Here is a 26,900-nt window from a genome sequence, read left to right on the forward strand (position 1 = left end):
GTATATAAAAGGTTAACACATATAGCTATCCACAAAAGCTCCCAAAACAGCCTGCCAACACCTCACTTAGGGCAAATAGAGATTTCAGGGATGCTCAGATCCAGTCAGGAGCTCCAGCCTTTGCGAAAGTAAACAAACTCTTGCCTTAAGAAGCAAAAAGGTTTATGTGTGCATCTTTTCCACTCGTGACTTCATCTACTGCTTCTTGTGACAACTTTCTACAAGAGCACATTCCAAGTAGAATCATTCAAATCGTATTCAAGTGTCCAGGAAATCCCATGTGGTTATGAAAGCTGCCACCAAATGAGGGGCTTTTGCATCCAGCAGCCACAAAAATATTCCCAGTCACGCAGCAGCACTCCTGCATGGATTCTAAATGAAGTAGTTTGAAAGCATTTGATAGCAATGTTAAATATGACACTCACTACCAAAACACAACTTTATTGATTCAACAGTAATTAAAAGACCAACTGAAAGCAGGACAAAGACATTTCAAAGAGTGTTAGGTGTTAAATTTTTAAGGAGCTGTACAAGAAGGGGAGGCAGCAGTTAAGACAAAACTGCTCCATATGGAAAGGTTCATGTAGAGGCTCAGGAGGTTCTCCGTGCACTCACGCAATAGGAACATTCTTGAGCAAGTCCCATGTGAAGTATTGCAGAAATGGCTCCAATCACTCTCATGTTTACATTTGAAAACATAAGAAAGCAACAACAAATTCTTCTCTAGAATACAAAATGTGTTTGTCTTCTATGAAGTCAAGTTCACCAGGAGGAAAGTTTCTCCCACAGCAGCTAAGGTCAACAACAGCCGTTCTTTGAAAGAGCTGTCAAACTTTTCACTGATCTCCTCTCTCAACTCCCTCAGCAGAGGTACTGTGGACTTACCATCTGCATTCAGAATTCTCTCAAAAAGTTTACTCCAGAAATCACTGTCAGGGGTCCTGAAACAAATAGAGCAGTGTTCAGTGGAACAGTACAAATACACACAAGTCTATCAAGGTCTCCATTTATATTCAGCACTAAACATCCTGGGAGAACCACACCTGAAATAATTTTACCCACATTAATAAATATAAAGGAAAACTAGGAATGTATTGCTCATTTTATATGCATGGAACCCATTTTCTTCCTCCAATAAGCTTCTGGATAGTAATTACACAGGTCTACACCAACTGTTTATACAGTTACCTCTTCTAGTATACCTGACCACTACCACCATTCGTATTAAGCCATGGCAGTTTTAGTTTAGAGGAATTATCAAGAACATTTTTGAACCAAACAGCTTGGGAAACTCCTTTAATGAATAAAGGGCAGAGGTAAATCTTATTTAGCCACTTGCAAGCTAAGTTAACAGGGCAATATCAAAGGAAAGCTGCAAGAAAAAAATAGAAAAAGGTGGTTTAGAGCCAGTTTTGCTTCTTTTTTTTTCCTGCCTTCCATCTGCCAGAGTTCTGTACAGATAACATTTTGGAGATAATTAATAAATCCCCCCCTCCCAGATGTACCCACACAACACGAATAAAAAGGTTAAGTGACTCATTTAAGTCTCAGAAAACTGATATTAGAGCAAACCCTTTGTTCTTCCATCTTGCACTGCTACTGACTACTGAAGCACTTTTCTCCCTCAAGCTAGGAGTTACAGTGGCTTTGAAACAAATTATCTGCCTCTGCTTTATCTAAGTGACTCACAAAACAGCAGCAGCCAGTCTCAGAATGAATCCAGCCTGTACTATTTCACTGGTAACTCTTATATTTGCTAAAATAATTAAGTGAATGCAGAACCTAACCAAGAAAAAATATGCAAGACTTGAGTCCATTTTCTTTGTGGGATTAGATGAGCAAGAGGTGTGGCAGAGGAGATCAAGTGTTGCTAAGGAGGTATAAGGAGTTCTGAGTGACAAAAATAGTCCTAAAAATTCAAATGCAGCTTCTACATCCTGCTTTATATAAACCCGCACAGATAAAATTTCCCAAAATCGTACAATGAAAACAGAAAAAAATCACCATATCCATTCTTTAATAATGGTAGAACCCCTCCCCTGAATAACAGGCTGTCACCATTATACTCAGAGATGAAAAAGCAACTTGATTGGAATTTACATTCTACCTTCTCCTAAATCTCTACCACAAATTTTCAGTGTTTTCCATTCATTCTGTCACCTTTTAAGTGGGTTCTCTTTTATTGAAAGCCATTGATCTTGGAAGAAAAATGTTGTGCTCTACCCTGCAATTCCCCACTGCTTCAGTATTTTGCTGAATTGGTAGTAAAATCAGTAGCTCTTGCAGTCATTCTGCTATATCTACATTTGTTTAATAAAAATAATTAAGTCCTCTTTAAAAAGCTTTCTTGAGATAAGGGGGTCATGGTTGTTGTATTTAACACCAGTCAGCCTTCTAGTAAGAAGCTTTCTTTCTAGTTGTCAATACCTGGATTCTCCAAACCCTTTTTGAGGAGAGTTATTCCGTCAATACAATCCTTGGGAAAAACAACAACAACAAAAAACAAAACGAAACAAACAAACAACCTCACCAAAACAAGCCACCAAACAAACTCAAATGAAGCTCAAATTTTAAAAAATCACTTTCCAAATCACTTGGAGAATGTTGAACACAAAGGACAGAAGCAATGTCATCTTTTGTCTTTACAAAAGCAGAATTACTAAAAGCAACAGGAAGAAGAATCCTGTGTCTTCAGGTGTGTTACAAGTGTCACCAGCACGTGTGGTTATATACAAAGGATGAAGAGCAAAACCGGTCTCCATCAGCTGACTCTTCTCCCAGGGAATACTTAATTGTGGAGCCTCTTCTGGTGGATGAAGCCTCCCTGCAGCAGTGAATTTTTGCTTGTCAGGGATTACTTGAAAGCTTCAAACTGACTAGAGGAAGTGTCACCAATCAATAAGAACCAGACAGACTAAAATATCCATGTGTGAATGGAAATGGATTCAGTGCAAATTCCTTATTCCCACATAATGAAATGCCTCATTTACACTGTTGATATCAGACTTCAGTACAATGTGTAACTAAAGCACCTATGCAGACATTTCTTGGAATAACTATATTGAAAAGTAAGTAGAGATGATGAATGATAAGTCTATAAGCACTTTCAGAAGCAAAGCAGAAGAGAGGGTGGAAAAGAAATTCCTTATTTGTACTCTGAACTCCTAAATTATGAACTGATGCACACAGGAAAGCAAGAAGCCATTACAGCCTGGTTCCAGCTCCACAGAATTCGTGCCTAGGCTTTACCTTCTTCCTGCTGTGTCTCCTTTAGCCCTTCACAGGTCCCATTCCTCATGTCTCCAAGTTCTACCTCAGCCCAAAATTCTAATTTTTTCAATCCAGGGTCCCCAGCTTTGACTACAATTCCTTTCCAATTAAACCCTCCCCTCCAAACTCCACTGACAGCCAGCCATATCCTTCCCAACTCAGACTTACTATTCCTCCTGCTCCAGTTATCCAGACAGTTACTGCTCTTTTTCCCACACCCACATCCTGATCAAGTCCCTGACACCATGTCCCAGGTTTCCCAACTCAGGCATTACGTGCCTTCATCTGCAGTAGCTCAATTTAATCTCTTACAGAATTAAATGAAGGATATAATAATAGAAAACCAGGTAGATATCCAGTAAAGAAAAAAAAAAAAAAAAGGCATTTTTTCCTCTGTACACAGCTTAAGAAAATTGGATTCTTTCCAAAGGCTGAATACAACAAACTGGGAGATGTAAGCAGTGCAGGTTGCTAGGGAACTGGACAACTCCCACGCTGGTAGTAGGTTTTCTTAAAGCAATGGTCCTAGGAGTGATCCAAGATCCTGAATCAGATACCTGTCCAGCAACTGCTGTCATGAGTGCAGAGTTCTGGAAAATCCTTATGCAATGCCAAGGCAAAAAAACCCTGCAGTATGTGCCTGACAAAATGGAAAAGTGTTCAGTCTAAGAGCAAACAAAGGGCACAGGAAGACAGAGCAGACTTATGGCCAAAACACACAGCTAAGAGAGAGCAGTAGAATTTAATACCTGAGACAAACAGCAGCTTCCAAAAAGCAGCTGTTTTCACACTTGCATCTTAGCTGACAGTTTTAGATATTTTTCTTTGCTGTATAAGTGTACTATTTCTACAACTGTTACACCCTAGCATCAGTGTCTTTGTAGAATGAAAAAAAAGCAGAAAGCCAAACTAATCCATTTCTGAGGCAACATGCTCGTGTGATCTTTGCCCCCCTCAGCACCCACCCACTTACAAACTTCTCCAGGCTTGATCTGTAAGGTGCAGAGAGACTAAGCCAGTCTCATCTGAAAGGATGGAAAAACCAAAATCATCTCAACCAGATTATTAATATTCAACTTAAAATTGTTTCCTACACAGCACTGAGGCTACCAGTGAACAAGTCCAAAAACTTCACAATTTTAGGCCCCACAAAATTAACACTTTTTGGTAAAAACACCCCCAAGTTGTTGTACATTCTAATCTCTGAAGATAGTATGGTCTAAGCTTTGAAGGTAGTACCACTATAAAGAAAATGAAGTTAGATATCTCATGTTTCCCATCAGCCCCTTCTGCAAAAGGACTTACTTTGATAAGTTTTGGCTGATTTTCCAGATGGAATTCTCCTGATAGACCTGGATATGATCCCCAAACAACATCAAATGGACTATATCTGCAATGCCAACCAAGTCTACCTGTAATCACAACAAATATCACAAAGTTCAATGTCTATCACTTTCTGCTCTTAGTGCTTTCACACATTTAAGCCAGAACCATCTTTGTACCAGGATCTTCCAGAGACCTGTTAAGCAAGAAAACTTCAAACAGTAAAATGGTGTTTTCATTGTAGGTTTCTAAATAAACACAGTAGCTACAATCACTGAATGGCACTGTTAATCCTTTCACTTAATGTCAAATATTCCATCAGATGCAAAATTCTCTTTATTCGGTATTTATTGATCAGAGCTTTCCATAGCCTTTTAAATTTTAACTTAAAAAAATGGGTTTTGTAAAGGAAACACAGAAATTAAGATGTCCTACTCAATACAGACTCACCTGATAAGGAAGAGAACTTTCTGCCAGAAGCTGTTGTCCATGAGGGGTCTGAGCTGTGGGAAAGTTGTAGGGAAAGCTGACTTGAGGCAGTATCCTCAAATCCAGACTGTGAGAGAAATCCACCATCTTCAGAGCATTTGGCACCTCCTCATTAGAAAATGCATCACAGATCCTGAGCAGAGGAAGCACATGAGGCAGAAGACAATCCAAAAAACTTTTTCTTTCTTTCTTTTAGAATTAAGTTTAACAGCACAGTGAAGGTGAGTCTTAGCCATGTCAATGCTCCCCTCTGATGGCTGCTGTCAGAACTACTGCTGCAAGGGCTGCCCTGGATGGCAAGGGCTCACAGCAGGGAGCTTAGGGATGATACTGCTGGCTCCTCAGTAAGGAATAGGAAACAATAAAGGGTTGTCCAGGATAGAGAATGCTATTTTTGTATTTGTCACAGTTATCTGAAACAAAGTTTATGGACTGTGGGAGTAGTGTGATGCCTTTTCACTGGTCCAGAAATTATGAGCCAGACACAGGTGATAAAAAGGGGTTGTCTTTGTAAGGATCCTTATGGTGCACAACACTCCAAAGATGCACACATAACAAAGCAGATAAATTTTTTATGTTTAGCAAATTACCAAAACTGACAAGAATCCCCAGTTAGAGACATAGGGGATGAGGTAATTCCTCCCTGGTTCTATGCTTTTCTGAACAACTCCCCTTGGATAGGAGCTAAACTTTGTTTATGAAGAAGTGTCTCAAAGAGCTGGTTTTCAACCTTGGCTCTCAGAGAGCCCAACCTTGGACCCCCAGCCTTGGAGCCACTGGGGAATTTATTTTCTCTTTCTGTCTAATAGAGTAGGTAAAATGCAATAATAGGCTAGAGAGCTACAAATATACATATATAAAGAATATGGAGAATAGATAAAAGCAAAAAGGCAAGATTCAATTTGGCATCAGTGTAAGGTTTTGCACTTCTCTCTCTCCTTCTAAATATCTGAATAGTTGATACAAAAAGTAAATAAGGTTGGTAATACTTTCACAAACTTTTCCTAGTCTACAGGTGAGGGAGGACAAACAGGAAGGGCAGGGAGGAACATCTCTATCAACAACTGCCAAGCCAACAATATCCACATATCACAGCTCTCACTGCTACTCTTCTTACATACTTGTATCCTATGAGCTTATTTTCTAATTTATACTATGCACTTGTCCTTTTGCTATCTGAAAACCCCCAAACTATTATCTTAACTTTCTGGCAGTTGTTTTGTATTTGCTACAGAGAAATCCAGCCGGAGGTATCCAAGTCCATCAAGCCACTATTAGATCAGTGACATCCAAAACAGGACACAGCACCCTAAGGGATGTGCAAGACAAACCATTGTAGGATGTGAGGAAAATATTAGAATTTGTATAGTACAGGTATGTAATTTATAAATAATTATGTAAATAAGTTATTAATAAAATAATCACAAAGAAATTATAAGTAAAATACATTGGGAACATGCGTGTTATATGACATTAGGCTCAAAGTAAATTTAGATTTAATAGCTGTTTTTAACATATCAGTGAATTCATGTAATGGAATTATATCTGATTCATTAGACATTCTGGTTACTGGCTTCCCACTGATGCCTGAAGTTTTTAGTTTTTATGTATTTTTCATGTATTTGTAGTTTTGTAGACTGTTAAATGCCTCAGTGTAACTTCCAGAACTTTTCCAGCTTTCCTTCCCACAAAGAACAAGCACTTATTGACACATTCCTAAAATATTATTATGACTTGCCTGTAAGTTCTCCAAGAACACTTTATTTTGCACCATGCAATTATAGGCATAATAAAGGTAGGGTGGGAGGGCAGAAGCCAGGGGGGAGATTACCCATCCAACTGCTCCTCTCATTGGACAATATTGGCCAGATATTCTAATCTTATCAATTGTAAGGATCTAATTCTGAGAACTGATTTTTGCCATGTGGTATACCTGAAGGCTTTCAAGTAAAGGTTTGCTTTTACATTATCATTCTAACATAGTCTGGAAAAGTTTGTGTTCTATTTCCAGGGCATCACCACACTTAGTCCACAGATCACATTCCAAGGGATACATGGCTTAGTTAACATAACACAGGAAAGAGCTTAAAGAAGAAAATTAGGTCTATCATTAAGGTACAAGCTGGACTGCAGAGGAAGTTGAATACTTTGTTTAGGGTATCTGGATATTCCAGTCCCACTTGCCTTATGTCATCTAATTTCCTGGGTTTCAGATATGTAAAAGCAAGTTACGAACCGTATCGAGTTAGTGGACCAGAACCCTGGTAAAGCAGAAACTTAAAAGCACAGGTAATAGCAAAACCATTTTGTTGAGCATAAGTTTATAACATCAGTGTATACTATTTCTACAGGAAGGTTTATTCCTAAATTAAGTGTTTTCCTCTTATCAGAATACATTAGACCCTAAAAAAACCTGGACTGCAAAATCAGGCCTGTTTTGCCAGTGGGCAAGTTCAGCAGAAGAGGCACAGAAACCAACTTAAGGAATAGTGTAATTTTCTATAATGCAAGACTGTAAAGAACAACACAAGGAGAAGCTCAGCAATGCACCTTATCATTTCCACCAAAGATTGCCTATAGTGATTAAGATACAGCACCAGTTGCCCTAAGACTTCACCATCCTCCAGATCCGCACAGCAGCTGGGGAGCCCCTGTCCCAGCCAAGCACTGGAGAGCCTCTCCCAGAACTGGGAATTCCTACGGGTGCCTCCACCCACAAGAGACTTCCAACTGTGCTGGGACAGGGCCCAGCTTGGACAGTGGGAATAAACAAGCTCACACCACTTCCAGTGCAGGAAAATCTCAGGTCAGCCTCCTCCTGGGTTCCTCCCAAAGCCTGGCCAGGGCACAGGGAGCAACCCAGGGAGCTGCCTTTGCTCCTACACCCCCAAACCCAGGTGTGGCCTTATCTGGTTTCTAAATATAGGAAGGTAAATACATGTTTCAACAATAAGTGGATACATAGATCATACTGCTAATGAATCTTTGTTAATTAGTGGATGGAAATATAACATTTGGTTGGAAAGTTCATCTAGAGGTCAACTGACTCAGGGCCTGTTGTTGAGGTCTCAGTACTTGACTGCACCAGCTCAAGGGGAGAAGTTCCAGCAGCACAGGAACTGTAGCTGAAATGACTGTTCTGTACCCTCCCATATTCAAAGGCAGAGACAAACCTGTCTCCCAGAAACAACATCTCTGGCCTCAGGTCTCCATGGACAATCTCCGCTTTGTGCAGCTTCTCTACCATGTGCAGAAGGTCATGAACAACCAAGAAGATGATTTCCTTTGTGATGAACTTACGGTCACAGAGAACATCCTGAAAACAGAATAAACATCTATCTCTGTACCCTTCTGCCTCAGATTAAGTGAAATATTTATAGCTCACCTTTTGTTTCATTATTCATCTGTACAGAGGTAACAGTCCCACCATAAACTCAGTATAATGAGATTTTGCTCATTATCAGCCCAGACAGAATTACAAGAACTGTAAGCTCTTAGGAAACGTTATTATTCAAAATTGGACAAAAGATCAGGAGGGGGAAATTGAACTGAAGACTGAAATCACTATTGAATTTCAGTCCATTTATATGCAACAATTCAAAATGCACTTATAAGACTTACAGTGTGAATCATTCAGCAAGACATTAATTGTTGTGACCTTGCTGTAGCTGACTGGAATGTATTGAAAGAGGTCAAGTTAAACAACAGCTTTAGATGCAAATCTTGCTGTGGAATAACATGTGGTTCTTGGCTCCAGTCCTTTATGACTCACAAAGACAGAAAATGTGAAGAATTGGTTCAAGATTGTCTCTGAGAAGCACATGATCTATGAATTAGAAAACCAACCCAACTGAGGCATTAACAGACAGCCCTGATTTGTACATAGATAAAGACCAGAGCGTCTGCACTGCAGGATTAAACAGGAGCAGCTCTTCAGCACGGAGCATAACACCACTCCAAACTCACTACTGGCACCCAAGCAGGAGTTTGGACCCTCTGATTGTCCTTGGTTTGTCTGTACTGACCCTGAGTGTGAAGCAATTTGTATCCTTGTGCACAAGGGCACAGCCATCCTGGTACAGGTAACAGCTGCAATTCTCACTGAAGCTCTGGTCAAAGTCAGAATTCAAACGCTTCTGTAACTCAAGGGTGATATAAAAATCCCAAGGCACAGGCTCAGAATACACCTACAAGAAGGCACATAATAAGAACATTTATTTTTGGAATAAAGTGAAAATTGCTCTTTTTCATATTCTTCTCATCCTCTTTTTTTCCCCCCTCCCACTTGACCAAGGAAGACATTTTTCACAGTCAGAAACTTTTAATCTAGATCCACAATTAGGAAGAAGGCTTGAAGTAGCAAACTTCATGCATGGAATTCAGAAATTAAGAATTTATATTAATGGATGAGATTTTAGCACTTCACACTTCCTGTACAATAACCATCATGTGTGTTACCTTTATTGCAAATCCCTTAGCATCCCACTGGAAAGTGCATCCAGTTGGAATGGCAAAAAACATCTTGTATTCTTCATTGTTCCAATACTCCATTTTGATGCAGTAAGTCTCATTTCCTGTGTTGAAAGTTTACATTCATAAGCTGACACAGTAAATAGCTGTTCCCAAGTCATTCCCCATCTGCACCACATGAAACTAAGAGGGTGACTATGAACCATAATTCAAACCCATTAGAACACAAACTCTGCACTGCAGAGGGTCTGGCACACTTACCCAGCTCAACGTCTTTCTCAACCTCCATGTGAGGCAGAGCTCCAGTCTCCAAGTGAAAATCTGGAGAAGCAACCAGTGATGATAGTACAGAACCTAAAAGCTTTTTACGCTGTTCAGGGCTCCACAGGAACTGAGTCACATCATCGTCTAAGAAAACAAACAACAAGAAGAGATGAGCTTAAATTGTGTTAACTCTCTGCAACTTGGTTATATCTGTCAGTAAAAGTAACCCGGATACTGGAAACTTTTGATCCACATTCTGATTTACTTTTCATCCCTTAGCAAGTCAACTCATCTCTTTCCAATAGCTCTGGGAAGTCAATGTGACCTTTGTCCTTAAAAGTGCCTTACAGACTTTTATCATGAGGTCTCAAGGGTTCTACTGTAGCATCACGCAAAAGGTATCTTTCACAAGAGACAAAGCTCTGAATTATTTCAGCCACAGCAGAATTCAAACTCATTCTGCAAATCAACACTCCTTTCTTTAATCTATGCCCAGGGCAAGTGATTAGTTTGGGGTTTTTACATTATGGGGTTTAGGGAAATTTAGTCCTGTGATTACAGCAGAGGTTTTATGTAAGAAAATGAAAACAGTGTTGGATTCCAACTCTGCTGCTCACTGCAGTGTTAAGAATTTAATGGCTTTTATCTCCTGGAAGACACCTGTAGGACTGGACTTATTTTCCTTCATAACAGAACATAAAGTCATTCAATAGATGAGTTGATCTGTAAAAAACCAAGGCAGCCTCAAGTGTTTACTCTGCTTGATCATTTGAGATAAAACACAAGAACTACATGGCCTCTACTGCCTTCTCCCAAATGGCATGGCTGTAATGAGGGAGAACATTTTAAACCCCCACAGTACACAGGTAAGAACCAGATTATCTACTGTTATCCACACTTATTTGAAAAGCATTTGCAGTAAGTACTGCTCAGGAAGTAATTCTGTGAAAGATCCAGGAAACAGTGTAGGCTGGAGGCTAGAATGTGTTCCAAGCTTTTGCCATCACAAACCTAGGAAATTTACTAGCATATTTTGAAGGAATAAACTGACAGACATCTGAAGTAATTTTTTATTCTTTACACAGTATTAAGAATTACTCTGTTCAGGGTGAGAGTTGCAGTTCAAGGGAGATGTGCAGAAATGAAGGAACAAAGCAACTGGAAAGACCCAAAGTTTAAGAAAGGACCATTAAAGCATCTGAACAAATGCTTACTTTTTCCCTGAAGAGATTTTTCATCTTGCTCTAAAGCTTAGTACATATGATAAAAACAAGACAAAGATCTATCCAAAATATCTCAGCTATTTCAGTGACATTATCTCTAATTGTATTTTCATTCCAAGTCCAAGTGATGAAGCATGCTTCATCATAAAATAGTCTCAGGCATGACAGAACATAACTCTCCAGAGTAGATACAGTGAATTTTCTAATACACAATTCTAATAAAGCACCATAAACCAAAATCAAAGGAGTTAAAACAGGTTAAACACCTTGAACACCATCATACAATGCACTTCTAATTCCACAGCCCAGATTTCGAGGGCTTTTTGTGACCATTTCTGTTCTAACTGTAATCTAAATATTTAGAACAGAGAGAAACAAGGGCCTTTAACTAGAATAAAAATAAGCAAAGAAATTGAGTATTCAAGAACCAATACTGTTTTCCCTCAATAGGAATAAGGATATTCTGAAGCAGCACAACAATTTACAGGATAGTTAAAATGCAGATTTAAACCAAAATTATGCCACTTGCACCAGACTCCAAATTCATATTCATCCTTTTCAAAGTAGTAGCTTATCAGTACATCAGGAGACACACAGTACGATTACAGAGAAAAAACAAAGACAAACCAAAACAAAGATATCTTAGAAGTTATTACTGCCATCCAGTCCAAATTTTTAATTTTGGAATTTGACCTCATTACTCCTACAGACTGCCTGCTCTACTATCCTAAGTAACTTCTCTGTCACCTCGATATTGAAATGCTTTGGGTGCTGACAAGCTGTACTGCACCTCACTGCTGCTTCAGACAAGGGAGACAACTTCAGTCACAAGTCATAGTAATGGGAAACACACAAAGCAGAGTGGGATACAGAAAGGACAGAAAAGCCCCCACATTTAGTGACAGCTGCAAGTTGTTTGTTGTGAGTGAAATTCAGGTTAGTACTGACCAGTAACGTTTCCACCTCCGGAATCAGTAACCACTTCAGCAGGCAAGCTCTGACCCAGCTCCAGTTTCTCACTGATGTGCAGGTATTTAATAGCAGACGTTTGTGTAACAGAGGACAGAGAACCTCCTGAGACTGAAGAACCTGACGAGCGAGTATCTTCCAGGCTTGCTTCCATGATGGGGCTGTAAATAAAGCCATCAATTACTCAAACTTCCCAAAGATACAAGTTGTTGATAATGTCTGTCAACCTGGGGACTAGGAGAGGATACTGTGCACACCCAGATTTAATTAGCATGAAGAAATTCTTTCCCATCCCTAGCAGAAAGCCAGAAGTCATGTCAGAGCTTCATTTCAGTTTGGATGATTGATTATACCCAAAATCTTAGTCTACAGATGATTATTTTAATCTTCTCTTCCACCAAACTTGACTGCTCTGCTAGACATCCTGAATATTTATCACTCCCTTTGCTACAAAATTTCAGGGCTTTCAAAGCAGTGATGGGTTCAGTGGGAAATATCTCCTAATTATGATCAGCAGGGTTTTCAAGGAATCTCCTGAGTTAAAAAAAACACCTTCAGCATGGTATACTTGTTTGCATCATAACAGCCAGAAAATCCAACTCAGCACAAGATTAAGAAACTCCCATAAAACAGAAGCTTTTTCTTCACTATGACAAAAAAAGCTTTTCTCCTCTCCAGGTTTTTTATTCTGCAACAGAACTAAACTACAAACAATAAACATAATTTATATAGTCAAAATAAGTACAGAAGCCTGTAAGTACAAAAGGAACCAGTGAATCTGCTTTTCATGTTTGATAATTTCTCTGCAAGTTACTTGGTTAAAAAACCTTGTACTTGAGTCCCACAGCAGCAATGCTGAAAAGCCAAGCGGGCTTACTCTTACCTCTTCACTCCGCTCAAGGCAAAGTGGACCCTGAGCTAAAGACATGGCTCTCTCCAGGTAGGATATTCTGGGCTTTGCAGAAAACTCCTCCCTAAGCAACACTAAAACCGTAACAGGAAAGACATACAGGAGAAGGGCCTTAAGGGCCTTTACCCTTAATTACCTCAGTTTTTTTACACTGAGACCTTCAGTGTATGCTTCTTCACACACAGGAGTCTCCTGATTCAGAGGTGCACTCTTGGATTCTGGACTATCCTCCTTCAGTTCACCCTGACAGAAAGCAGGAGCTGAGACTCTCTGAGCCACCACCCCGTGAAAGGGCGTTGAGGCCAGGTGGGCAGCCCTGTTAAAGTCACACGTGTCCTCTGGGTTGGCACAAAGGCTCTTGTTCCTGTAGGAGCCTGTCACAATTGCATCCTCGGCCAAACGCTCAATTCCATTCAGCTCATCCTGAAAAAAAAAGAAAAGACAGCAAAAGGCTGCAGATTTCATCACAAATGTATCCTTAGTTAAAAGCTGAACATTTCCTTTCTCTTTCTTCACTCCATCCCCTTCCAACATGAATAGGACATTCAATCTTCATGAATTCTACATATCACAAAATCCCAGAGTGATCCGGGTTGGAAGGGACCTTAAAGACCATCGACTTCCACCCCCCCACCACAGGCAGGGACACCTTCCACGATGCTCCAAGGCCCATCCAGCCTGGCCTGGAACACTTCCTGGGACGAGGCAGCCTCAGCCACAAGATGATATTCCAGGATAACCTCATCATCACCCCATTCAATCACCGCCATGCCAGGCAGCACTTTAGAACCCTTGTTTTCCAGCCCAGCTGGCTCAGTCTGACAGCAGCACAGGCTGCATTGGTGTCTCCTGGGCAGGAATCTGCCATGGCATGAGTTGTTTCCTTACACAGGCTGATCCTCCTGCTGCCACTGCTGAGCTTTCCTTGGCACTCAGAGAATCCACAGGGTGACGAACGGCGAGAGGCCGACGGGCACTTTTCCGGCTTCCATCTGCTGAACAGCTAAGAAGAACTCACAGTCAGTTACACATTCATTAGAGCAGCTTCCCATCTCCAACAAATTCCTCACAAGAGTTTAAGTCTATTGATAATTTCAATCACTCAGTCCCTACTACAGAACTAGCAATAAGCAATAGATACATCTCTCCAGAATGAAGGAAGTTTACAGAGCAGTTTAAGCAGTTCTAGGTTGAAGATGAAGAACAGGAGAGTATTTCCTCAGCATGGACTCTGAGTAATTCAATAAACATACCAATATAAACAAAACAAAACACACACCCCCACACACTCCTGAAAGAAACAGTTATTTCAGCTGCTACAGCAAGGGCTTTGATGCTTCCCTTTTCCTTCCCTCTGAAATGTAGGTTTTGAATAATTCTACCTTATATTCTGCTTTGTCAAAGTAGAGGATTCATCAAATATAGAGAAAAATGGAGCAGCAGCGGGTGGGGGAACCAGACCTACATCTGTAAAGAAAAACCAAGAGGCTCTATCATATCCACAGTTCTTCCAAAATAGCATATGCAACGTTACTTAAAATAGCTAATACACAGTCTTAAAATTACTGTTCCTAACAGGAAGTTACAGAGCTGTCATATAAAGAAACCCATTTAAAAAGGTTTGGTTTTGTCATGTTAATGAACCACCCCTTTACCACCACATTAGGTGAGCTAACTTGCTGGGTTTAGACTATGCTTCAGAATTTGTATGTTTTTCTGCAAGACTGCCCTCATTTCTCTGCTCCTCCTTAGAGTTTAAAAATGTACTTCCACTGCAGCTATCTGAGGATACATCATGAGTCTGGATAACCTCTGTCAACAGCAACAGGAGTCAACTCTGATCAGAAGTAAAGTTCTTCAGGATGTGACCTTCCCAACAAAACTTACCAAAATCAGCATACACAATTTCTGGTTTCTAGCAAAACCCCTGAGGAAAAAGGACTTAAGGTAGTTATCAATCTAATGACAGCACTAAACTCTTCTGTTAGTAAGACAGATGTTAGTAAGACTGCAAAGATGAAAGACAAAAGAAAACTTTCTAGCTAGTGAAACAAAAATGCTCTTCTGCTTGAAAGTCCTTTCAAATAGTGACAGTTCTCAGATGCTCCATGTTTTGCTCAATGTGGTAAAAGGCACTACTAGCACACACACTGTCATTCTTCTAATCCACCTAAGCTCTGGGGTTTACTTTGCTGTCTTCTTGGTATTCATGGAACACTTCCCTTTAACCAAACCTTTTCCTTAATGGTAAACTTGACTACTTACCCTCAGAACAAGACAGTTTATGTAGTTGAGTGTCTTCATAGATTTGGAATTCACTGTGAAAAAAGATAAAAAAACCACGTTTATATTCTACAGACCTTCACAAAATATAAGCAATCTCTGTAAAAAAGGCAAGCCAAGCTGACAAATGCTACTTGGAAGAAGTTAAGATCCCTCAGACAAATAATCAAACATATGGAGAAAGAGCACAGATCCTGGTAACAGGCTGATGCCAAGGCTATATTCCATCCTACCTGAGAAAACAGGCTGTTAGTGATCCACATCACTAGCTGTACCTACACAGCCCCACAAGTGTTCTCCCTGCTGGCTAAAAACCCCTCTATTACCTTTGTGACTGAGGTGGTTTCTCCCCATATTCTTTTGCACTGGAAAAGGTAAATCCTTGCATCCCCAAAGGTGTGGAAGCTCCCATCACCTCCGCTGCCTGTGGAAACAAAGCCGCGTTTCAGTTCTTAAGTGATAGAATTGCAAGCCAGGCAAAAAGGTTCAAAAATCATGAAGATAATCCCATGTAGTCATTAAAACCCTGATAGATAATGGTTGCCTTTAGCCACTTTTATTTGGATTTAGCTTACCTGCCACTTTTATTGCATAGTGTAGTTAAAAGGCATAATTTGCTCTTTGAAACCATATTTATACTTTCATAGATTTTAGTTACTCTGCAACTGTTAAGGACATATGTAAGCAGTTAGGTAGCTTACAAAGTCACAACTCTGTTTCATTATTTAAAATACTTACTATGAAGGCAATGTTTTGGAAACATGGAAGGAAGGGGAAGAGAGAGAGAATATACTTTACTAGAGAAGAATCATTTCAAAAGAAGTTTAAAATGTGTTAGAAGAATATCAGAAATGTTTCCTTTTGGCTTTCTTGGGTACTTTTATTTAAAATTTCAGCTACTTGGAAAAGAAGAGTGAAACGAGGACAATACCTGTTCATGTGGTAGTTGCTGCTTGTCATCTTCTTTCTTCTTTAATTTCTTTTCCAGCTCCTCAATTTTCCTTTGTATTTCTTCCTTCTTCCGTTCTATGGCTTGTATTTCATCTAAGGAAAAAAACACCTCTAAGGCCCAATGCCTATTTCATATACAGACAGTGGCTGCAGCCTAAATTGTCAAGGGGCCGAAACTTCTGGTGGTCTTTCCCTGTCCCACAGCTTCCATGTTGAACGTGTTACTGTCTCTGTACCTCACAGCAGTTAAACAACTATTCCAGTAGAAAAAGAGAAGCAGCTGCAATCACAGACGGAAGCAAATACAATTTTATGATTCCATCTGGAAAGCCTTACTTGCTCCAGTCCACTTTGGAACATACCTTCCTCTTTCTTTCTCGCTTTCTTCCTGTAGATTTCAGCTCGGATCTCTTCAAAAGAGAATTCATCAACTCCAGCATAAACTTTCACTTTGCAGTACATCGCCATCTCTTTCTTTGCCTGAGTGTCCTGCTGCTGATGCTGCACTCGCTGCAGTGGGTCCTCCCGCTCCTCAGGCTTGCGAGAGCTTAACACACGGTTTATGCTGGGCTCGATTTTGCAGGGAGTCCTGAAAAACCAGGAATTTATTACTTGGCCTTTGTGAACCTCACTGTAGCACAGAAAAACAAGCACAGGAGACAACAGGGCTCATTTCAGAACCTGGTTTTGGAGTAGTGTAAAGACCTTCTGTTCTGTACTTAGAAAAAATACACAAGAAAATTGGAACAGGGAACACCAAAGGCCACCATACTACTCAGAATTCTGGGATAACTAAAACTAAACAAACAACAAAACACAAATCCAAATGAAGTGTTTATAAGATCCAGTCAAAAGCAAATAAAATCCTTATGATGTCTGACCTGCCATGCATCCTGAAGCCAGATCTGTTCAATTTTGTTCCATTGAGCTGTGTGACCACAGGTGTGACAAAGGCCCTAAACTCTGGTTTGTAGGATTGTTATCTGGGAGAAAAAGAACTTAAAAATGGAAACTCTTGGGCCAAATGAAATCTACATGCTAATTTCAGGAGAGAACCACCAATGCTGGTACCAACACCAGCAACCCAGCTGCCTTCAGCTGGATAAACTCACTTCTGGGAGTGATCATGAGGCAAAGAGGTGCCCTTAATGTGGGTGGGCTTAAAGCTTTATTGAGGGAGTGTGGGGATCAACACCAAGACCACAACAAGATCGTTCTGGCAAAAACCATGGATGACAGCTGATGGCATGATTTGCATCACATTTACACAGTTTCAGCATAACACTTCCACATTTGGCAGGTGACCATGGTAGCACAATGAAATGGATTCAAACACAGAAAACTAAAAGCTACTTTTAAGATTACAACTACATAATCTAAACTATATAGCAAGTCTCTGCCTAAGTCACTTAGAGCTAACTTGGCCTGGGGCTCACTTCTACCCACTCCTTCCCTCTCCCTGGAATGAAAAGCTGCTCCCTTCAGTGAGGAACAATTCTTCACCCAAGAGACTGGTGTGCCAGGATATTTACTGATGTGGCATCACTGACTTTCAGGAGAAAGAAACATTCTTACAAGTTGAAACAGAAATGCAGATTTGACATACTTATCAGCTAAACAATGGCATAGCCATTGCCACAGCCATTCTGCAGTCCACAGGCAATCCCTGCTGCTCATCACCTCTCTGCATTCCTGGATTCCAGGCAATTCTGACCTGAGGGAACTGTCAGGAACACCAAACAACCTTTCCCACTCCTCTCTCAGAGTGTCTATTCCCTGGCCATCATTGGCCACAGAAGGGCAGAGCAACCTTGCAAAATAATGTCTTTTCCCCTGCTCTAACTAAACCTCCCCATCTCCTGGGATTCAGCAGCGTTTCAGGGAGCACTGCACATGCAGCACACTCACTCCTCCACGACCTAAGCAACGCTGTTGGCATGGCAACTCTGACAGCTTATTTCAGAATAGAACTCCAGATATGCTGAGCACAGAGTTCCCAAGACAGAAAACAAACAGCCACAAGCTGCCTTGATTTGGGGCTGCTACACAGCAAACAGCACCCTAAGACAGGTAGCTTGTGCTTTGGTGTAAACACACTGAGATAAGCCATTAAACTAATTAGCATTTATAAATATCATACAGGCTCCCACATTACGAGCAGCACTCAACACTTCTCGTGTCCTCATGCAACCCCTGCTGAAGCCTCTGTCATCAAGATGCAGCACTAATTGCTTCCAGCCTGACGGATTTTGAAATTCCTGGAGCTCGAGAGGCTTAAGTTCTTGGCAAAACAAGGCCCAGTTTTGGAGGCAGCTCTGAGAATCCCAAATGCAATCCCCCCTCTCACACTCAAGACTCACATCATTTGTGCCTCAGCTGCCTCGTCCACATAGGGGGTGAAGCTGGGCACGGGGTGGGGCACTTCCATGCCAGAACTGCTGGTGCTGCGAGGGCGCTGGGGAAGGAAAGGCAACATTAACAACTCATGGATTCATTTCAGTTCCACACCCCTCTGCACTCTGCAGCTCCCCTCTCCTCATCCCCTGCTCATTTCCAGCCTTTCTCACACAGAAAGTTCAACTTCACTGAGACTGGCCCAAGACAGATTCCCTTCTGACACAGTCCCAGCCCACCAGCTGAACACCGGCACACAAAAGGCAAGGCACGTTCCTCCTGGGTGTCCTCACTGGCTCCTCTTATCCCGAGGGAAGGGTTTATACATATTGAGGGATATAGAAACACATTATCCTGGCCAGGCTGGGTATTTCATCTACTCCTCATTTTCCACAGATCCCACAGTTCTCCTTCTACAGCCAAGGCTGCCCCAGTTCTAGGATAATATTCATTCTCCTGTCCACCAACAGCCTCCAGACTTGGGTCTGGAGTTTTTTGTTTCTATTTTCCCATCAGAGGCCATTTCAGCACCACAAAAGTCCCCTAACAGCCTCCAAGGTCCATTAGTAAAGACAAGAGATGGAATTTAGTCTGCCAACACACTACTCTCCTCTGCCTGTTTCAATTCCCTGGGACACTTCAGCACCAAAATGTTACGTGCTGGGAATACTTCACAAACCCTCTCCTCTTTTCCATCGGTTCCCAAACTGCTTCCTGAGGCTTCTTGAAACCAGCAGGAAGAGAAACCTCTTCTTCTCCACACAGGTTTTAATACATCAGAGCATTCACCAAAGGTTATTCTTGCCCTGCCTGTCAGTGGACTGGAATTAAACATCCTCAACTCTTCTGCCACAAACAGGATCTTTAATTTAATTAAATGTAAGAAATTTCATTAAGAGGGGAGAGCAGACACTGCTCTAAGGGCAGACATTGAAAGAAACATGGAAGCATTCAGAGATGAGAATGAATGTTTTATGGAGCATAAAGAGACTGGTAAAAGAAATTTTATAATAATATTCCTTCCTCACTCTTCTCAGCTATATGAAACCTGTGATTTACTTAAATCTCCATTCATTTAAAAAACCAGCTCTCTAGATGAAAAGAATGTTCCTGGGGTTCCCCTACCTTTTAGCCTGGTTGCATCCCTCCCTCATTCGAGTTTTTGTGACCAAGCTTCACTTGTAACAACGTCCATACTGAGACGGTAAAAATATTTCCATCATCCTGATGCCTGAAGTTTTTCACTTTTATGTGTTTTTCATGTATTTGTAGTTCTTTACACTGTCAAATGCCTCAGTGCAACTCCCAGCACTTTCCCACAGTGAACAGGCACGTATTGACACATTCCCAGAGTTTTGTTGTGTCTTGCCTGTTATTTCTCCAAGGACATTTCATTTTGCACCACCTAAGCACAGGCATTACAAAGGTAGGGGAGGGGGGCAGAAACCAGGGAGGAGATTACCCATCCAACTGCTCCTCTCATTGGACAGTATGGGTTCAATTGTAAGGATCAAATTCTGAGCACTGTTTTTTGCCATGTTGTGTACCTGAAGGCATTCTTTCAGGTAAAGGTTTGCTTTTAAATTATCATTCTAACATGGTCTGGAAAGTTTGTGTTCTATTTCCAGGCATCAGTCTCGTGACTTTCTATTCTTCTTTTCTCACCTACAAAGAACATGACAACACTGGGAGTTATCTGAGCACCCGTGAAACAAACCTGATCTCAGGGATTCATTCCCCTCAGACAAGGTCTTGCGTCACTTCTCTAGAACAGACTAAACACCTGTAGCACAGCTGTTCCTTTTGATGTTTAGTTTAAGCCATAGGAAGCTCCTTTCTGTCATCCTATTGCCAGGATAAATATTCCATTGATACAGCACTTGGAATCTTTTGATCTTCGCTCTTCTGTTTTCCTCACAAGCACTTCAAAACAAGACTTGCAGAGTGCTGTACATGCCTGCTTTGCACAAGACAGCCAACAAGTTCTTCCTTCAGGCTGTATTTTCCAAGAGAATTCAACTCTTACCCTTCTTTCTTACAGATTTAACTAATGCCTGGCGTCTCTCCCCTTCCCTGGCTAACACTTCCCCTCTTACATTCCTTTTCTGTCCTCCAAACACTTCAGCTGGCCACCTTGGCCAATCCTTATGCTTAGCAAGAAGTTTCTTTGATTGATTTTAAAACTCCAGAGTTTTTTAACTTCGTTCAAGCAATATCAGCCTACTAAACTTGAACAGAGTCCACATGGCCAGGGACTCTTTAGAAGCAGAACAACCATTCACAAGGACATGGAGTGACAGGACAAGGGGGAATGGCTTAAGCCAAAGGAGGGTGGCTTTGGATGAGATATTGGGAAGAAATTCTTTCCTGGGAGGTTGCTGAGGCCCTGGCACAGGTTGCCCACAGAAGCTGTGGCTGCCCCAGCCCTGCAAGTGTCCAAGGCCAGGCTGGATGGAGCTTGGAGCAACCTGGGCTAGTGGAGGTGATACTGGATGATCTGTAAGGTTCCTCCCAACCCAAACAATTTCAGGATTCTATAATTAAATCTGTATTTGCAATAGACACAAACCACAGGAAAGGGAGAAAGACACAACCTCTCTCTCAGAGTTTAGAAATCATCAACTTACACTTTCCTCTCTTTTCCCTGTCCATTTTGAGCCTCCTTACCCTGCCAGAGTTCCATGGTCCTGCGCTGAGTTCATTCTCCTTGGCCTTGGGAACTGGTGGTGCTGGCCATGACTGTGGTGTAAGTGTGGGAATCTCAGGTCCAGGCACAGAATTTTCATCAAACACGGCAAAACCTGGAGTATTTGGAAGCTGCTGAGATGCCTGAGGCTGGCTGCTTCTGTTTGGGTTCATGGCTATAAGCAAGAAGACTTATGTCAATTAACCTTCAACTGTCGCATTGAATTGCAAATCTCACATTAAAGAGATGAAGCTCCTCCAATAAGAGGTTATTTTAGCTCTTGAATGTACCTTTAACTGCATCTCCCACACGACTAATGGGGGCTCTCACTTTCTTCTTCCCTCTGCCTTTGAGGTCCGCCAGTGAACTTCTCTGAGGCTCTTCAATTTCCAGCAATCCCATATTGTCTCCATCAGGATTTTCCTCAAGTGCCAGTAGTGTCTGCCGAGAAACACGGACCTGAAACTGCCTAAAAAAAAACCAAAAAACATTGGAGAAGTCAGCATAACCTTCCCTACCACAGGAACCCCAGGAAGCACTTAAGTTCTTCCCTTACTTGTGATGAGCCTGGAGCTTGTCCAAAGGCTCAGCCTTGCGCTGGAGCCCTTCCTGGAATATCAGATCCGCCTTCCTGAAGCTGCCCCTGGCCTCGAGCGCCTCTGCCCAGGTGATGTAGAGTAGGGCCAGCGTGGTGCCGATCTCCTGGCTGCACAGGTAACTGTACAGATCCAAGGGCTCGTTGCAGCAATCACCCTGAAACGACCAGAGCGTGTTTATAACCACACAGCACTGCACAGGGGTCCCAGCCAACATCTGCACTTCAATGCCTCCAGCAAGACCCCAGCGATTTCAATACAAGTCTGACAGGAGCAGCTCTAAGGCCTGTACACAGAATTTTATCATTTCTTATTTTAATGTGAGGTAATTCAATGATTCAATCACACCATATTAATATTCCAGAGAACAAACAGTTATTTTAGCTTCAGATGGAGTACAGCACATTCCTTGCCAGTTTTGGAGCTGGTAAATTCGTTCAGCAAGATACGGCTGGGGAAAAGCTGCTTTGAAAAGAAATGGACAACAAACATTACAGCAATGGAGAGACAGGGCAGGACCAGAACACGCTTAGCTTGCTTTAGAGTTTAAAAGGATGGGGATAGAAGAGAGCTAGAAGCTAAAATATCTGGTAGGACAGATGTATTTTAGATGTTGTATCTTTAAATCACTTCTCTTTCTCCTTAAATAAGTATTTGAACTCTCTATTCAAGGCAGCTTTTCCAAAACAAAAACTTCTAGAGTTTGTAGCTGTCCGAAGTGAACAATTCTAAAAAATTGTCTGGAAATAAGAAGCAGAATTCAAGAGTAACATGTTTGCAGAAAAATACATCTAATAATTACTCGTGGTGTGCAATTGTTGTACCACAAACAATTGTTGTACCACACTGTTTGACTCTTGTCACCAGAATCAGCTGTGTGCAGACAACACAACAAGGTTCCAAGGAAAAGCAGCACCCAAGGGAGGTTCCCAAAATACTCACAAACTTGAGCCAGAGATTAAGATAGCGAGGATCTTTGTAGTATCTCTGCTGCCCGTGGAGGGCTCTCACTGCCCTTTCCAGGACTGCTGCGAGGTTGCCATCCTTGCCACCCCCAGGGAAGGCCTGCTCTGTCCACTTGATGTACCTGGAGACAGAATGTGTTCAGAGCAAGTCAGTTCCCAATAAGTGTCTATAAAATATGAAGAGATTAGGAAAAAAACAGGCCTAACATTGAAACACAATATAATATTTAAAAACAACTATAGGAGTTAGCTTTCAATGAGTTTCTTATTAAATTAGAATGTGTTTCCCTTGTTTTTACAAGGATATCTGACTGTTCAACCCTTTTTTTCTGAAATAAAGGGAAACTTACCGCTCCCACACGTCCAGAGGATCATCTCCAGAGTAAAATCTTATTTCTGCTTCAAACTCCCTACAACATAACATCATTCATCCAATAAATACATTTGTATCACTGTAAATTTATCTTGTATATTACAAACTAAGAGTTAATTATTTATTAAAAAGCACAGCCAAATCTCCCCAGTGTTTGTTGTTTAAATGCTCCATTGCAAACCTAAAAAGTTGAACTCTGTGCTACACAACACCTGCAGTGAGTAGTTCTAAAATCCTAGAGTGTGGTATAGTACAGACATCAGTTACTAAACTTCTTTTATGCCTTTTTAATGCCTATGAGATTAGTACACTTAAAGAAGACATAGATAAAATGAGGAGGGAGGAAGATGAGGGGATAGGAGCTGTTATATAACATCACTTACTGTTTTTTAAGCTGCACAGCAGTGTGGCTGGAGCAGTCCTGCTGAGCCAGTGCCTCTTGCAGGCTGGACATCACCCGTCCCTGCCTGAGGGGCTGCACATTCTCCTTGCTCAGCTCCCACTCGTGGCTGTCCTCCTGGGACATGACCACCTCTCCTCCAATCCCGAACACCTCTCCTTTAATCCTGCATTAACAAGAAATGAACACCTGTAAAGCTGAGTACTGACCTGAAACCTGACAGAGACAGCTTTCCTCGGCTTGTTCACCTCGAATTTTCTGTGCAGCCAAAACACACGGCTTACATACCCAAATTTTAGAGGGATTTGGGGGTTTAATTCGCCCCTGCGGGAAATACATGAAAAAAGAGCCCATCTTGACAAAGAAGAGCCGCAAGCAAGCAATGGTAGCAGCAAAAGCCACTAAGATTAAGCCATGTCCCTTCACAGTGATCGCTCCTTTCCCTGCCCGGAGACCCCCACCCTCCTCACAGGGGCTGCCGACGGGTGCGCTCCGGCCAGCGGGAGCCTCAGCCAGGCTTAGCCGGGGCTCTCCGGTCCTTCACCACTCAGCCGAGCGGCTGCAGCAGGCGGGGGGCACAGCCGAGCCTCGGCCCCTGCCGGGGACAGCGGCGGGGACTCCTCGCTGGCACCGAGGGGAGGCGAGGCCTGTCGGTTCCCCGGGACGCCCCAGCCGGGACCGGGCACCCCGCGCTCTCCGGGCAGCCCCAGCGCCGTGCGGCCGGGAAAACACGTCTGCGAGCGCCAGAGCCGCCAGCGACAAGTGCCTCATCCCCTAGAGCCCCCCACGGATCCCACACACCCGCAGCCCCTCCGCTCTACACACCTCGCACCTTACAGCCCACAGCTCCTCATGGACCCCTCACAGTCCTTCAGCCGCGCGTTCCTCAGGAATCCCGCAGCATTCAGTCCCGCACACCTCACAGCCCCTCAGCCCCACAGGAAAGCCTCAGGCCCTCACAGCCCCTCAAGCCCTACACACACCTCACACGTCCTCACCCCCACAGGGATCCCACAGCCCCTCTCAGATCCCCGAACGCCTCTCAAGGACTCCAGAACCATCAGCTCCACGCACCTCACAACACCGAGGGTCACCTCAGTCCCTTATGGACCCCACAACCATCAGTGCCAAGCACCTCTCAGCCCCTCACGGACTCCACAGTCCCCTCAGATCCTCGGGGGCTCGTCAGGGCCCACAGCCCCTCAGCCCCACAGGCGCGCGCCCCTCCACAAGCCTCAGCCACAGACACCTCACAGGCCCTGAGGCCGCCTCGGTCCCTCAGGGACCCCACAACCCTCAGCCCCCGCGCACCTCTCACCCCACAGCGCCTGAGCCCGCACCCGCTCAGGGACCCGCGTGCCCTCGCGGACACCGCACCACCTCAGGCCGCCTTGGCCCCTTACACGGCAGGCGGCCCCAGTCCGCACACCCGCCCAGCCGGACGTACCGCACACGGCTCCCACCGCCGCGAGCCGCCCGGGCCGACACAGAACCGCAGCGGCTCAAAACCCGTAACGGCGGCACCGCCTCAGAATTCAAACCTCTCCCACCTCCCCATTGGCCGCGCCCCGCCACATCCGATTGGCGCCGTCTTGCGTAGCCCCGGGGCATCACGGGAAATGTAGTTTCCGCCTGACCCGCGGCAGCGCGGAAAAAATGCGCTCGCGGTTAATCTTATCTGAAAGGGATGCTCCTGTTCCTGCTCGCGTGTGTTCCCGCTTTCCTTCTGTTAACTGCGGGCACCTGCTGATTCCCCACGTCATTTCTCTAACTAAAATTCATCCTGTCATTTTTCCTGAGGTGCTCACCTCATGCCATGAGTTCTGCTTTAGCGTCACAGAAGACCTAACTTTTTGGGTACCCCTGAAAAAAAAAATACTTCGACACTAGCAAAAGTGCCTCCCTGAAGTGTAAGGCTGTGTTAATATGATGCTCAGTCCTACTGATCACCTTCTCTCTACAAGTATAAAAGAACAGGTGATTCTGGTTTTCATGTTTGATAATGAAGACACAATGCGTGTACTAATTTCACTACAAGTTACTTGGTTAAAAAAAACCTTGTACTTGAGTCCCACAGCAGCAATGCTGAAAAGCCAAGCAGGCTTTATCTTACCTCTTCACTCCGCTCAAGGCAAAGTGGACCCTGAGCTAAAGACATGGCTCTCTCCAGGTAGGATATTCTGGGCTTTGCAGAAAACTCCTCCCTAAGCAACACTAAAACCGTAACAGGAAAGACATACAGGAGAAGGGCCTTAAGGGCCTTTACCCTTAATTACCTCAGTTTTTTTACACTGAGACCTTCAGTGTATGCTTCTTCACACACAGGAGTCTCCTGATTCAGAGGTGCACTCTTGGATTCTGGACTATCCTCCTTCAGTTCACCCTGACAGAAAGCAGGAGCTGAGACTCTCTGAGCCACCACCCCGTGAAAGGGCGTTGAGGCCAGGTGGGCAGCCCTGTTAAAGTCACACGTGTCCTCTGGGTTGGCACAAAGGCTCTTGTTCCTGTAGGAGCCTGTCACAATTGCATCCTCGGCCAAACGCTCAATTCCATTCAGCTCATCCTGAAAAAGAAAAGGCAGTGAAACCCTACACATTTCATCACAAATGTATCCTTAGTTAAAAGCTGAACATTTCTCTCCCCTTTCTTCCCCTCCACCCCTTCCAACATGAATAGGACATTCAATCTTCATGAATTCTACTTATCACAGAATCCCAGAGTGATCTGGGTTGGAAGGGACCTTAAAGACCATCGACTTCCACCCCCCCACCACGGGCAGGGACACCTTCCACGATGCTCCAAGGCCCATCCAGCCTGGCCTGGAACACTTCCTGGGACGAGGCAGCCTCAGCCACAAGATGATATTCCAGGATAACCTCATCATCACCCCATTCAATCACCGCCATGCCAGGCAGCACTTTAGAACCCTTGTTTTCCAGCCCAGCTGGCTCAGTCTGACAGCAGCACAGGCTGCGTTGGTGTCTCCTGGGCAGGAATCTGCCATGGCATGAGTTGTTTCCTTACACAGGCTGATCCTCCACCTGCTGCTGAGCTTTCCTTGGCACTCAGAGAATCCACAGGGTGACGAACGGCGAGAGGCCGACGGGCACTTTTCCGGCTTCCATCTGCTGAACAGCTAAGAAGAACTCACAGTCAGTTACACATTCATTAGAGCAGCTTCCCATCTCCAACAAATTCCTCACAAGAGTTTAAGTCTATTGATAATTTCAATCACTCAGTCCCTACTACAGAACTAGCAATAAGCAATAGATACATCTCTCCAGAATGAAGGAAGTTTACAGAGCAGTTTAAGCAGTTCTAGGTTGAAGATGAA

General features: G+C 43.0%; 1 protein-coding gene across 3 annotated transcripts; it reads right to left on the reverse strand.

Moving 5' to 3' along the window:
* Positions 1–458: 458 nt before the first annotated feature.
* On the reverse strand, positions 459–26,123 carry BUB1B (BUB1 mitotic checkpoint serine/threonine kinase B). Of its 3 annotated transcripts, none has more exons than XM_083864179.1 (23): positions 25,843–26,123; positions 23,550–23,732; positions 23,144–23,203; positions 22,771–22,915; positions 21,789–21,985; positions 21,523–21,701; positions 21,214–21,407; positions 18,513–18,607; positions 16,515–16,741; positions 16,133–16,245; positions 15,528–15,625; positions 15,184–15,236; positions 14,301–14,385; positions 13,807–13,921; positions 13,055–13,341; positions 11,988–12,169; positions 9,814–9,960; positions 9,541–9,656; positions 9,108–9,269; positions 8,256–8,398; positions 5,044–5,215; positions 4,576–4,682; positions 459–941 (listed from the first exon to the last, which is right to left on the reverse strand). In XM_083864179.1, the coding sequence occupies exons 2-23, from the start codon at positions 23,690–23,692 to the stop codon at positions 749–751; spliced, it is 3,213 nt and encodes a 1,070-aa protein (XP_083720305.1). In that variant the 5' UTR covers positions 23,693–23,732; positions 25,843–26,123; the 3' UTR covers positions 459–748. The 3 variants fall into 3 exon arrangements, with proteins under 3 accessions (XP_083720305.1, XP_083720303.1, XP_083720304.1); XM_083864177.1 differs by having other exon boundaries at positions 16,515–16,783; XM_083864178.1 differs by lacking the exon at positions 25,843–26,123 and adding an exon at positions 25,014–25,071 and having other exon boundaries at positions 16,515–16,783.
* Between the last annotated feature and the right edge of the window lie 777 nt (positions 26,124–26,900).

This window comes from Zosterops lateralis (assembly GCF_965231275.1).
Source record: "Zosterops lateralis genome assembly, chromosome: 6".
Lineage (NCBI taxonomy): Eukaryota > Metazoa > Chordata > Aves > Passeriformes > Zosteropidae > Zosterops > Zosterops lateralis.

Bases quoted from the DNA above. Each gene is read 5' to 3' on its own strand.
- BUB1B (XM_083864177.1), bottom strand. From the start codon at position 23,692: ATGTCCCAGGAGGACAGCCACGAGTGGGAGCTGAGCAAGGAGAATGTG. The intron at 16,784-18,512 runs GTGAGTCTTGAG...TCTGTGCTACAG, and splicing joins GCAGCTGAGGCACAAATGAT to TGAGGTTCACAAAGGCCAAG. The intron at 9,657-9,813 runs GTAAGTGTGCCA...CTTTCAACACAG, and splicing joins TGAGAAAGACGTTGAGCTGG to GAAATGAGACTTACTGCATC.